At 33.6% G+C, this 14,201-nt stretch overlaps 2 protein-coding genes across 2 annotated transcripts; one reads left to right on the forward strand and one right to left on the reverse strand.

The window, feature by feature from the left end:
* The first annotated feature begins 212 nt into the window (after window positions 1-212).
* On the forward strand, window positions 213-4,090 carry LOC105325280 (endoribonuclease LACTB2). Its single transcript, XM_011424776.4, has 7 exons — window positions 213-379; window positions 971-1,134; window positions 1,445-1,568; window positions 1,871-1,973; window positions 2,678-2,902; window positions 3,602-3,683; window positions 3,800-4,090. Exons 1-7 carry the CDS (start codon window positions 246-248, stop codon window positions 3,859-3,861), a joined length of 894 nt encoding a protein of 297 aa, XP_011423078.2. The 5' UTR covers window positions 213-245; the 3' UTR covers window positions 3,862-4,090.
* Window positions 4,091-5,759: 1,669 nt separating this feature from the next.
* Window positions 5,760-13,877, reverse strand: LOC105325279 (peroxisomal acyl-coenzyme A oxidase 1). The gene is made up of 14 exons (XM_011424775.4): window positions 13,639-13,877; window positions 12,556-12,718; window positions 11,768-11,928; window positions 11,585-11,692; window positions 10,269-10,388; window positions 9,908-10,023; window positions 9,398-9,567; window positions 8,793-8,955; window positions 8,004-8,194; window positions 7,698-7,850; window positions 7,463-7,568; window positions 7,226-7,372; window positions 6,531-6,737; window positions 5,760-6,080 (listed from the first exon to the last, which is right to left on the reverse strand). The coding sequence occupies exons 1-14, from the start codon at window positions 13,763-13,765 to the stop codon at window positions 6,009-6,011; spliced, it is 2,004 nt and encodes a 667-aa protein (XP_011423077.2). The 5' UTR covers window positions 13,766-13,877; the 3' UTR covers window positions 5,760-6,008.
* Between the last annotated feature and the right edge of the window lie 324 nt (window positions 13,878-14,201).

Below are 14,201 nucleotides of genomic sequence, written 5' to 3' on the forward strand. Positions count from 1 at the left end.
TCACACCAATGCTCAAGTATTTACAATTGCGCGATTGATCAACTTCCTTGGAAGTTTACGATAAATAAATAAAAGTTATAAGAGATAAAATATGCACAGGTCCTCATGTACCTATAATCAGGGACGTATATACTAGTATATACGTCCCTGCTATAATTTATAGATACAAGCCTTCAAGTTTAGGGACGAACTGTCAAAGAACCGGTCATGTGACAAACACGTGGTTGAATGTTTATAGGTTGAAAATGGGAACGCCAAAATTGCCGTTCATTCCAAATATTGAAAAACTTTCAGACAGAGTAATTAGAGTATTAGGATGCAATCCAAGTCCACTGACGCTTCAAGGAACAAATACTTATTTGGTGGGAACGGGAGAAAGGTAGGGATGTAGCTATTTTAAACATTGCTTGATTATAAATGATTATAAATGATTTACAAACTTTTATGTAGTTGTCAGGTTGTGACTAGTTACAGTGGGTACTTGTAAAATTGGTTACAAATATGGTTTGGCCATATTTGCAACAGCAGTGTATATTAATTGTTTGTGAATAAATATTACATGTCAGCTCAGCTAATTATATCTGATTATTAAAAAAAATTGACTCTCATGACAGAGTGTTGTACCAGTGAAAATGCAATCATGTCAAAAGCAAAGCTTTTGTATTAAATGTCCTATTTTAATAGATTTTGACCTATACTCTTTTCCCTATAAACTAGAAAAAATAATCTTACTATGACCAGGCCACAAACCAGGTCCGTAAGAGTGCATCTGTCATTTTATCCATAGATCATTTTATCTACCTATAAATTATAGCTGAGTCGATATTAATTCCTGAAAAACCAGTCAAAACCTAAAAAAGTCAATGATAAAAAAAATTAGGGTTTAAATTAGATTACAAAATGCTGAGATAAGATTGTTGGGATATGAAATTTATTCTAATAATGATTCATTTTGGTATATGTATTTCAGGAGAATTTTAATTGATACTGGTGAATCAGGAATACCAAATTACATTCAGAATTTGCAGAAGACCTTGCAAGACTTCAAGATTAGCATTCAGGAGATAATTCTGACCCACTGGCACCATGATCATTGTGGAGGAACTATTGAAGTCTGTCGGAATGTGATCAAGGGTCAGTATACCTTATTGTGCAAGACTGATGAAGTGTTCATCATTTTCTTCAACAACAGGTAATAATTTAAAAGATTATTAAAATTAAATGTATATGGAACATTCATGAGAGAATTAAGTTAATTCTTTCTCTTAATTCTTTACTATCCAATGTTTTTGGTCCTTGATCTCCAATCCCAGTGTATGGGAAGCAGAGGGGGACAAAAAAAACATTGGCAACTTAGGGGTAAACAAGACAATCTTGATCACAATGATTATCATGATCTTTATGTTAAATGAGAAATGAATTAACACAATCACTATTTCCACAGATGAAAAATCCAGAGTTTCCAAATTTAGAAGACCACCTGAAAAGCCAGAAGTAGATCTTGGTCCTATTAAATGCAATTTTGTGGAAGATGGTCATCTGTACAAAACAGAGGGAGCAACCCTAAGGTTAAGGATATATTCAAGCACTTATGCCCCGATCCTACCATTTTTAGATGTCTCTTTTCATCCGATTGTGATTTTCATATTATTTCCATTAAAAACTTGTTTTTAGATATATCACAAACAATCATTCTAAGGATTTTATATTTCTTTTTGTGCCTTCATGCAACAAAAATATGATAAAATAAAAAAAATCCCAACTTACCTAATTTTTTCATCAGTGTTACCTTAAACACACATTTTTTTTCTTCTTAGGCATTAGCATGTCTTTATTCCTGTCTCTATGTTTACTTTCGTTTTAATTTCAGGACTATTTTCACTCCAGGCCACGCAGATGATCACATCTGTTTGTTCTTAGATGAAGAAAAAGCCTTATTTTCCGGGGACAATATATATGCGGAATCTACATCGGTATAATATGCATGCACACAAATATAGAATCATTAATTTTACATTACCGGTATTTAAGATCACCTTAAATTACATGTATTAGATTTTCTTAAATAAATATAGAGGCAGAGACATATATTGCCCCTTCTGGGGGTTTGAACTGTGGTTTTCTGGCTTACAAACCAAGCAATTTTCAGTTGTCAACTAAAAGTTACCAAAAATATTCTATTTGGGCTAAAATAGGGATTAACCCACTCGTCAGAAACAAGAAAAACCCAATACACATGATAAATTGTATTAATATTCCTCTTTAGAGAGACTTAATCTTGTCTCTTCTGAGTGCAAATCCCTTCAGAAAAAGCCTGATTGAGCTACCTACCATATACTGAGAAATCATTAAAATTGGTGGGGGGGATTTTTGTGGATCACTTAAATTTTACCAGTATCTTTTCATGTAGTGTCTCATAGCTACAAAAATAAGTATGACTTTAAAATCCTAGTTTATTAATTCGTGGATGAAAGGTACACACCAATTCTATGAAAATTGAGCCACCATGAAATCTCCACATTATCCAGCATTAGTAGGGATGCTTGATACATGTATCTGATGGCATCATTTAAATCACCATTTAAATCATCACAAGCTATGAATAAGTTTGTCGGCAAGAGTCAAATTCTTCCACAAAATCTGTTACATTAAATTCATGCTGCTTCAAATTTTATAGATTTTTGAAGATTTGCATACGTACATGATGTCTTTGGAAAAAATGAAAGATTTGAAACCAGCAGTGATATTTCCTGCCCATGGATCAGTTATCACAAATCCAGTGGAAAAATTACAGTTTTACATCAGTCATCGTCTAAAGCGGGAGAAGCAAATCATGGACTTGTTAAAACAGAATCCAGACAAGCTATTCACTCCACTGGAAATAGTGAAAAATGTTTATGACGTGAGTGCATTTGTCTTAGTGTTAGAGTATTACACAAAACGTTTGGACAAAGCATTATGTAGAATTGTGGTCATATCTTCATCAATGTACCAATATGAGTTGACCAAATCAATATGCCTCTGCCTAGGGCATACCCGGTAATTTGAAGGCTGTACTTTACTACAGACACAACTTTACACTAGTCAATCCATGCGATAAGCTTTTTTACATTCTACTTTAATTCCAAAGATTATTAGTCATTATCCATTAAGATGTAATGATGTTATGAAGCAAATGTAATATTATTCCAATCCCAAGATGCAACAGTTTATAATACATTTAATACTAGTATATGATAGAATGGAGTAAATTTTTTTCTCCACTTTTTGATAAAAATCTATGGAATATTTGTATCTGGGAATTAAATATAGTGTTATAGCTGTCCTGATACACCAATTTTGAAAGTAGAGAGGATGGGGAATGGGTACCACAAAAGCAAATTCATTTTACAACATTGTAATCCATGTACATGTAACTAATAATTGCATACATGTACATAATTTATGCTTAAAATGTATGGTGTAACATACTCAGTGTGGAAGTATGCATTTTTAGATAAAAATAAGCTTGTAAGTCTGATAATCAGATCTTTATGAAGCTTTTGATACAGACAGCTGTGGATGTCTTTAATTTGAATTCCTTTCTATCTTTTTTGTCAAGGAATTGATCCCAGAGTTAGAGAGAGCAGCCACAGGAAATGTATATCACCATCTCACCAAGCTTCTCAAGGACAATAGAGTTGGCAAGTAAACACATGTCTGATAGAACAGGGGAACAAATATCATGTTAAAGTACAGATCTTGTGTAAATATTTTAACAAAATTGTAACTTTATGTCTTTTTCTTTCTTTCTTTCAAGAATCAGTAACAAGAGACAATGAAGAAGTGTGGAGGATAAACCAATCAAAGAGCAAATTTTAGATTTATCTTTCCATATGATGAAGAACACCCAGTGGTTATTTAATTAAGACATCTGAGTGTCTCTGGGTGTGTTTCAACAAGAGAAACTCACTTGTACATAGGGACATACTATTCTTGGACACCAATTTATGTGCAGGCATACATTGTATGTATCCATTTTATTTGATGATTAATAGGTAGAATTATTTCTGTTGATATTTGATATTATTTTGAACTTGATTAAAAGTTGAAAAAAAGCACCAACACTTTTCATGTAATTTTCTTTGTATATTTCAAAACAAACCTTTTTTCACTCAGAAACCAAGTCTTCACACCCTTTCTATAATAATCATCTCATAATACTCAAAGAATGTAAAAACAGACAACATAGTGTGACTGAAAGTGCAACATATTGTTCAAACTCATCTGCACAGCTATTACGCTTTGTTGCCTGACAGCATGGCGCAAAGGGTTATCTTGAGCGTTATCCATGTGCAGATCCAAATATTTTTTTTTAATGTAATTTAAAGAAATTGGAATTTTGCAAGGGGGGGTGTCCGGACCCCCTGATCCCCTCTATATCCGTGCATGTTATCTATGGATCTGTAAGTCATGAGATCGAATCCAGATGGAGCTTTTGTACATGTAGTTTTTACCTTTTCAAAAATTTTTAAAACATTTCTTGGTCAAATAGTGTAAATTTTGAAAATGTTTATCCGGTGAAAGTATTTTGAATATAATGAACTTTAATCCGCATTAATACGACAGGTGCCACTGGAGTCGCCTTAATTATTTTATGTACAAGCATACAAGTGAACCAGGAAAACTAAGTCCTGTAGATTGCTTTAGATTGTCATTCAGTGATTTATCGTCTTGTACATACGTTGTATGGTGTTCTCTATGCACGGAAATGGCTTTTATATGAACATACATGTGACTGCAGATACCCGTAATACTCAGCTTTGATTTAATTTTTGATGTAATTTTTCCCCGAATGCTTTTTTCATCCATCGATTCGCAACGTTTGACATAGCGTAATATATAGCACACGGTTGATGATTAACGTTTAAGTTTGTATACTAAGGATTTCAGAACCCCCCCCCCCCCCCCCCCCCAAAAAAAAAAAAAAAAATTAAAAAAAAACATAATACATGAAATATGCTAATTTTTCATTTAAGCCTCTTTATAATTGAAGATGCAAAAACTACTTTTGGTGCGTGGATATCATAATAAAAACGGTGCAAAAACAGTTCCACGTGGACGTTTCAAAAAGTTCAGAGATTTGTCATTTCCAAGTCTTTTAAAGGGACTTGGACACGATTTGACTTAAAATTTTCAAATTTTATTTTTCCTTTTTCAATGTTTATACTGATAAATATAGAAGTTAATAATGCTATGTCATAATTTGAAAGTCAAATATCAAGTTATAAGCAAGATACAGAGTTCATAAAACTTTGTTTTGCAAACAAAGTTCGAATATTGTCATTTTTACATGTTTTGTATTGGTGTAAGTTTCAATCAAATATATCTTTCTTTTGTTGATAACAGTATTTATAAAGATATTGAATTAGTTTAAATTGTTTTTTACATGTCATCTTGTCTTAGAAATTGTAATTCTCTACATTACATTTTTTTTTAAATTAAAAACTGAGCTTTGTTTACAAAACAACAAATTCTTACCTCTGTATCTCGCTTGTAACTTGACTTTAACATTCAATATGTGGTCAATCATTTAAAATGCACCAGTTAACCATTTTATACATAAAGAATAAAAATAAAATTTTTGATCTAAAATCGTGTCCAAGTCCCTTTAAGGAAATAAACTTTCAATAAATACGTAGAACTATTTAAAAATAAATGAATAAAAAATCTCTATATAGAATAATCGTTTTGTTCTCATAAAGAAAACATCAACATGGTTATCTAATGAGTTATTCTATAGTATTTTTTTTATTTCAAAATCAGGATATACAATATATATACCGTATAAATATATAACAACAAATATTTCATTAAGTAGCAGAATCATGCACAATATGCTTCGATATGCATATCATCAGACTGTGGGAGTGTTTTGTTTAGGTCAACAAGAACATTTCTCTCACAATGAAAATAAATAATGGATCTCAAGAATCATCAAAACCATTAATTATATAAGTCACTGGTTACTACAGTCGCGAGAAAAGCTCTTTGTTTGGCATTTGAGCTGGCTTGATGTATTTGTAGTAGGAGTCCAGCACCTGGAAATAAAATGGACAATGCTATACGTGTATAATCATAGCAGTAGAATTGAGTCTAAAAAATGAAATATAAAAATATAAATCTCGAATTTAAAAGAACACCTTAAAGTAAATTGTAAAAGTTTAAAAATGACACAAATTACATGCATATACATGTAGTTCAGAATATAACAAAACTGTCTTTAATGGGTCATTTCAAAGAATTCTAGATCCCTAAATATTTTGATGTAGTACGTTGTATAGTGATGACAAATGTGGTGTATATAACATAATATGTTATTAATTATATATTAATATATAGTTCACGAATTGCCAACACAGAAAATAAAACCTAATAATGAAATCAAAAAATATTTAAGTCCGTTGGAAGTAGTTCTTGCTATTTATTTCTGACGTTGGATAGGAACTCTACAGTAAATGACTACTTTGGACATGAAAAGTAAACCTGACCTCTTTTTCGTTTAATGGCGAGCTTTTGGCGTAGTCATACAAAGCTTGGTAAACTTGACCATCAAAGCGCCCCAAACAGCTCTGTAACACTGTGTCAGGGAAATCGTAGGCATCCACCAAGGCCACAGCATTGGGCCTGATCTCCCTCAACAATACTGTTAGTGTGTGGCTCAAGATTTGAATTTGCTCGGAATTGAAAAAATCATCCTAAAAATTAATATAAAAAGGTTATACATTGTTTACCTAGTAAATTCAAGTATTTTTATGTCATTTAACAGCGCAGTGTTCAAATTACGTAGCTGCCAAATTTTGCGAAAATATGCTCGACATCTTTAGTTTTGCACGAATCCGGATCGAAAAGTTTCGAAATAAATTCTAAAACAATTTAAAATATGCCAATAAATTCTAATGTTGTCGCTTGATTTGCCTTAGATATTTCATTATTTGCCCCTCACCAACTTCGGAAAATGAAGCTTACTTTTTTATGACTGTAAACATTTCGGAAGAAAGCCAAGTGACAACATAAAAGGTAAATTGTCAAAAGAATATGTTGGCCAGACTCTGTCAATATTTTTCTGGGTTGTTGATTTTAACGGGAACGCCAATAATTTAACAAGGGGGTTCTAATATAGCTATAGTTATTCATCTTCTGATCTTGAACGAAGATAAAAGTATACAAACGCGCAAGACACTACCTGTATAAATTCCCCAAGGTTTGTGATGATGCCATGGACTCCATAGAGCCGACACAATGAAGTCAAAACCTCTCTAGTTTTCTCATCTAAATGTTTCTCAGAAACGGTGTTCACAAAGTTCTCAACAACAAATGCGTGGCAAAAGGCCTTAAAAAAGAAAATGATGAAAATAAGTACAGTAAAGTATCTTTTTGTGTTAGTGTAAAGAAAAGGAAAGATACAAAAGGATAAACATACTCTAGCAGCCCAAAATAGCCGAACAGTACAAGAATTCCAGGCCTCTTGTTGACTTTTGCCTTCACCTATTATGTCTTGAATGCAGTTTGCAGCATCTGCCACTAATCTATTGTATTGAATAAATTAGATTTATTGGATAAATTGAATTGCATGTCGTAGAATTAACTTTTTAATCTAAAAGAATGAATTTTAACGATTGAAGCGTTTAATAGTAAGAAAGAAAAAAAATTACAACCTTGTAACCCTGTGTTGATACGCCAAAACAAGACATTTTAAAGCCACCTCCTCTGCCATGCAAGATTTCATTGTTAAGTCGCACTTCAGAAACTGTACGACACTCGACAACGGTTGACCGTTCATCAGTTTGCTATACTCCTTCATAAGGAACCTACAGTCAACAATGGCCACTTTGTGACAACAGTAAAGAAAAGCAAAAATAAATCTCACAGGAAAACGTTCTGCTCAAACAGTGCCACTGTTTTAAGAATATCGAAAAATTCAGATATTAACTATAGGCATGGGCCAGAAATCGATGATTAACCTGGCTACTTGAAGCATGAGAACCATGTTTTCCCCCTCGTATGTACAGGCAGGGGTGCAGTCTACGTAGATTTTGGGTAGTCCACTAGCGTGGGAGTATCCGTGTCCCCCACAACACTGACGACAGGTCTCCACGCCGGCCGAACACGTCCAAGCACTAAACGCCTTCAGACCAGCGCTCATTGCGTGAAGCTGAGCATAGTTAATGTAGTATGTGTTACAATGGTTATAGCACGTGTCACAATGAGATGAGGCTAGGTTGTTAACTTATATATGTGTATTAGCCTTCAAATTTACTTCAAACTTTTAAAAACGATTTTTTTAAAACTACAAAATATTATTTAGTGTAAAGAAACATTCCACATCTTTATCTTTAAAATTTGATTATTTTCCTGTAACTTTCTACCGGGTTCTTTTCTGAAGGAGATACATAGAGTCTATGACAACAACAATCTATGGTTTATTGTTACGCTTGCAAATGCTTAGATTATCTCTTTCTATCATATTTAGAAATGATTTTGACATTTAGACGAGATTCATTCAAATTTAATTCACCCTCAATGTTAAAACAATGAATTTCTCGAGTTTTAAAGAAAATGAAATGAATAGCATACTTTCTATTTCAATTGTAATAAATTATTCGATTATTTTAAAATCGACATTTCATACTTTTCAAAACTAAATTTATCAATGAATACAAGCCTACAAGCGTAAATCAAACCGAATCAAATTTTCTTGACACACACTATTTAAGATAAGCACTGTCACTATGCTCTCATTCATGACTCACTTGCGGCAAAAAATCAAATCGCCCCTTTGCAATGTCCGGATATTTCTCCCTGTAGAAGTCGTCTATGAAGTTGCCCGCAAATTGCATTGCAAAGGAGGTTGCCAGCAGGGGAAAGAGATGGTATTGTTGAGTTTGATAGTCAAGGATCTGGGCCTCTTCACCTCTGTTTGAAATAATTCAGGTCTATCAATCACTGTATACCTTAAATATGATTATTAATCACTATAGCTTATATATATGGGTTTGTAAAGCAATATCGCCCCGACATTGGTAAAGTACAACATAAATTTATGACCATGACCTTATACCAATACATGTATTGACCTCTGGCCTTTCATTCGATCATTTGGTAGTTTAACAAAAATGACCAATATGATAGACAGAAAAAACCCAACTGATTGACAGACCAAAACAACATTTTTCACATACAATATCCCATTGGAAAAGCTTCTCGAGGAGCAGGAATATATAGAAAATGGATTAAAAAAAATCTTTGCTGTTCGTGTTTATTGGAAAATCCAATCATTATATTCATATAAGTAAGTTTCGATTTAGAGGATGTAAAATGTGGTTTTTTTTTAAAAATTTATGCTATAATTATCTACCCTGGGCTAATCTCTGTTTGCCGCCGCACGGCGCTGTACCGGATGGATATCACACATGCCTCAGCAAGGCATTTGGCCACACTAGCAGTAATACTGCACCGCAAGAGCACCATTGAACCGTACGCTAGCTTATCACTGGGAGGTTGTTGGTAAGTTCCGTCTTTTAAGACCTGTATGTAACATTATATATAATACAATGTTTAATATCTGCATGCATACATGCGCGGGTGGTGGGAAGGGGGCACAGACCCCCCCCCCCCCCCCCCCCCCCCCCCCACACACACACACACACCGAAAAATTGAGAAATTCAAAAATATTAAACTAACACAATAAAGTTCAGTATGAAAATAGACTCTGGACCTCTGCCCATGAAAAAAAAAATCGGGATATCCGCAAAAGTTTCCAATTTCTTTTCTATGGCAGGACAAATTAATACTGTGATAGAATCAAAGATCCCTTGGGTGTAATCAAATTAGTAAAAGGAAACTTTATTAAATTTCAGATATTACCTTTGAGTATTTCATGAGCATATTCTCTCTAGGAATGCGAACGTTGTCAATTTTTAAGTAGCCATTGTCCATTTCTTCAAATCCAAACTTGGGTCCTATATCTCCTATTTCTATACCTGTTGGTGAAATACTATCATAATTACACTTAAAATTGCGTCTTTATTAAATATACTAGTAGTTAAAAGATATTAAAGACTTTGTCATTCATTTTTGCATTAAATGACTGAAATCAGAACAAAAGCAAGCACTAAGGCAAACTGAAGATTCAAATTGTTTCTAATTGCTGATTGTTTAGGAAGGATTCAGATCTAGTTTTCAAACAAAAAGAACTTTCGATGCTGTTAGAAAAAGGCCCTCTGACCTGGTAAAGGTAGGTGGGAATCCAAGTCTCTGACTTGAACCATGAACATATGGATTCCACGACTGACCCCCTCAGTAAACAGCTGGGCCATTAGCACACAATGGTTAACGGTTTTACCCACTATTGATTGAAAGAATGAAGATGCAGAATGCACAGTAAGTAATTAAAGTACCTCATTCGTATATATACGAGGGTTGTCCCAAAATAATGTAGACAGGACACATAATTTACAATCTGTTCACAGCAATTTCATTAGACTTCTGTGTTTTCTTCAATGACCCTTTGGCAAACAATGCTGAAAAGTTCAAATCTGTACTTTTTTTTATTTCTCGAGAAAATGAATAATTAGTAACAACAAGTTTTGTCAGGCAGCGCAATATGCGACGTCGAAAATTTCCAGTTTGACGTTGTTGCTAAACCCTCCATATCGCTTACGATAACATTTACGTTTTATTTCCGATAATGTCTTAGAAATTATATTATCTTTGAACATGTACCCTGCTTGCACATTCAATATATATTTCTAGTTTTGTATTTTTTAAACATTTTCTAAATACAAACGATCTGTCGGCTCCAAACTTGCCCCGTATTACTTGTTGTCTAACGTCCGTCTTACCGAATGTGTCGTTCAACATTTTGACGTCCACTGATATCGTTCGGGGTTTCTTTTTTCCACTTATTGTCATCATACTTGTTCAAATAGTTTCAATGTTGTTTAACTTTTTATTCACAAAACGCATTTCTCATCGATTTTGTTAATTTCATTTACTTCCAAAGCCGCATAGGATTTATTTCATGGTCTTTACAAAATTGTATCAGTTACTGCTGCGCCGCCTTACGCGCTGACAACGTCATTTTATTACCAGTTAACTTTTCAACTTGTCACAAAACGCGCTATAAAATATTTAAAAGTTTTGTTATAGCCAAAACATTTTCTGAGTAAATAATAGAATTATTATCAAATATCAGTGTATGTTTTATTTGAATTTTTTCATTCGAAAAGTACTTTTCCTCCCAATTTTCAATTAATTATGTTGATTTTAACTTTTTGTTTTTGACATTGCGCCGCATGTCGAATTTCTGATCTAACATGCTTTCATTTCACTAATTTAATCTCAAACAATGTTCGATTTTAAAACATTATTTGAATGCAAATTTCTTGAACCCTTTGTGGCACAAATTTCATCTTCCTTTGTCTTCGATTAACTGAATAACGCCACTTGTCTACGCTATTTTGGGACAACCCTCGTATTTCGTATAATATAATAATTCTTTTAAAATTGGCAGAAACTCAAGGTTAGGTTCAATAGCCTTACATCCACCAGGCCAGTACTTAATGGCTGACAATGTTGGGGTATTCAAGATGAATTCTTCCGTTTTCGGGTCATAAGTAGCGGTGGTCTCCAAACCTCGTATAAACGTTCCTGAAAGTACATTCGTTAATATACATTTTTATATTTATCTTTTCTTCAGAACGCTAAAAAATTATGAACACCAACCATGTCCCAACTCTGTTTGAGCATACGTGGCAATCATGCGCATGCTCTCTGCCATCGGTAACCATTTCTTCTGCTGTTCTTCGGAGGCTTGGTTTTTGATTGTTGGAATGATCATACCGAAGTGGAGACCCAGTACATATCCTTCGTGTGCAGCTGCCGCACTAAGTGAACAAAAGTGATATAATATCGATACAATTTTTTAAAAGATTGGATGAAGCGTGTGGTAGTAGTTTCTCTATGTGCGCTTTAGTTTTATACTAGATATCCAAGTGTTCTAAAACAAATGAAGTCGTTAAATTCTGCATTTCACTTCAACCTATATGTAAATGTCTTGCAATACAATATTTATGCATGTACTTTTTTGGATTTAGAGACTTGCCAACATGCATGTGCAACGTTTTATATATTGATAAACTGTTAAATATGATAAATAGATAAGCAGTTATTGCATTTTTTGGCTTTAATCAATATCAATTTTAACGTAGCGTAACGCATGTTATTAGTCTTTGAAAAATACTCAGATTCATAATGTTCCCTACAGTTGAAATTACTCACTGGTTAAGGTTTATTGCAGTGGGTTTGTTCATATGAGTGATCTGAACATTTTGAACGGTTTGATATATATAATTAAAAAATAAGTATGAATTGAAAGTCTGATATATCATAAAAGTCTTTCACAGTCATCAAAATAGTATAGTCTGTATGAGGCGTGGCACATGTACAAATAAGTAACGATAGCATTTCCTTTAGTTTGATTTTGATTTTACACTTTGATTTTACTGTCTTACTCTCGGAGGTACTCCCGCTCCTTGACATCAGTCACTCCTAGATCCGCCTGTAGTTTGTCCACATACAGGTGTTTCCACACACCTGTGTCGGCGCGTTCCTCTCGGGACTGGAATGCCCATCGTCGCCCTCTCTGTAGAACTGGGTCTTGTTTGATGATGTTTTCTAAAGATTTTTGCTCATCTTTATTTCAAATCCTTACTAGATCGTATTATGGATTAAAACAGTACTTTTTTCAAGTGTGTAAGTACATTGTACTTGTAGAAATGATAACCTGTGATTAAAACAATAAGCTCCTTTTGGCAGAGAAAGGCTTTTATTAATTTTCAATCTGATGTTAAAAATAATCATCATTATTCTTGTAATAATTTTTAACTTTAGGAAAACACACGCTTAAACAATTAAATAAAAAAAAATCAACATAAAAGCTTGATTTCATATAAGTTTTCATTAACTAAAGCCTCTGTTTTCATTGTTTCTTTTCTATATATATATTCCCTGAATCTCTCTCTCTCTCTCTCTCTCTCTCTCCGCCTGCCTTTTTGACCAACATAGATGAAAAATGACTAACCCAAAAGTTCTGTATACTATCTTTCATTGTCACATACTAGTATTTCAAAAGCCAATTAACTTCTTGAGAAGTACGTATAATGTCGTGCTTTTTTCTTTTATACGACAACAACGCCAACAACTCTACAGCGGCTCAGGTGAGCTAAAAAGTGTTTAAACTAAAACCTTTGTGTTTGATAAATAAACAAAATTAAACAAAATTATAATGACTATGTTATAAATTTAGTTTATATATTAACTTTGTAAATATGTTTAGAGCTCATCACATCGCTGTTCACCCAAATATAAGAAGACGATCGCAACGCTTTATTAAAGTCTTGCAGAGTTGTCGTTCCTTTCTGTTTTCATAACAAATCTGACTACAAAAGCAAATACACGTGCAGAACTTTGTTTTCTTTAAACGCGACCATTTAAAAGATGTCTAATCGTGTATATCATGGGATTTGCTAATATTATTAACAGTGGACATCGTTCTGTTTTATGACCCCGATTCATTAACCCATTAACTAGCTTACCAAGATACCGTTTCTTCCGAACAGCCGCGGGTCCTCCATAAAGAAAGTTGATCAGGTTTTCCTTGTCAAAAGTGGCCCTGCTTCTCTCTCTGGCCAAGTCAGAGTTTACTTCAGAGGACGCCTCCATACGTGCATGCACCGTAATGATATCATATACTTATCGTATGACAGTTGTTTACATACAGGTCTAATCTATGAACCTTAAAATCCTATATTTAGATATCCCTCAATGCCTGTGGCCTGAATGACAAATACGAAATCGTAAACGTAATCTAAAGCTCACCAGGATTTAAACACTGTTAGCATTGGTGAAATCGGCACTAATTTACAGTTAAAATGATATTTAGCGTTTTAACAGTTAGAAGATGGCGTTTGAATTGCATGCAGTTAATTGTTTTGTATGTGTATTTATTTGTTTTATATCCTGACTATGATGTAAATGTAATATACGCAACCAGTTTTTGATGTGAATACGTAACCGGGTTATCCACAACGGTTACGCATTGATTTTTCCGTAATGGTCGATATCTTTATAGCTCATTTGACCCCCAATGACAGCTTTT

Source organism: Magallana gigas, chromosome 5 (assembly GCF_963853765.1).
Source record: "Magallana gigas chromosome 5, xbMagGiga1.1, whole genome shotgun sequence".
Lineage (NCBI taxonomy): Eukaryota > Metazoa > Mollusca > Bivalvia > Ostreida > Ostreidae > Magallana > Magallana gigas.

Coding starts and splice junctions, on each gene's coding strand:
- LOC105325280 (XM_011424776.4), top strand. CDS start 246: ATGGGAACGCCAAAATTGCCGTTCATTCCAAATATTGAAAAACTTTCA. Junction 1,569..1,870: donor ACAGAGGGAGCAACCCTAAG/GTTAAGGATATA, acceptor TTTTAATTTCAG/GACTATTTTCACTCCAGGCC. Junction 3,684..3,799: donor TCTCAAGGACAATAGAGTTG/GCAAGTAAACAC, acceptor CTTTCTTTCAAG/AATCAGTAACAAGAGACAAT.
- LOC105325279 (XM_011424775.4), bottom strand. CDS start 13,765: ATGGAGGCGTCCTCTGAAGTAAACTCTGACTTGGCCAGAGAGAGAAGC. Junction 10,024..10,268: donor TTCCCACCTACCTTTACCAG/GTCAGAGGGCCT, acceptor TTTCACCAACAG/GTATAGAAATAGGAGATATA. Junction 8,195..8,792: donor GATTTGATTTTTTGCCGCAA/GTGAGTCATGAA, acceptor AACTATGCTCAG/CTTCACGCAATGAGCGCTGG.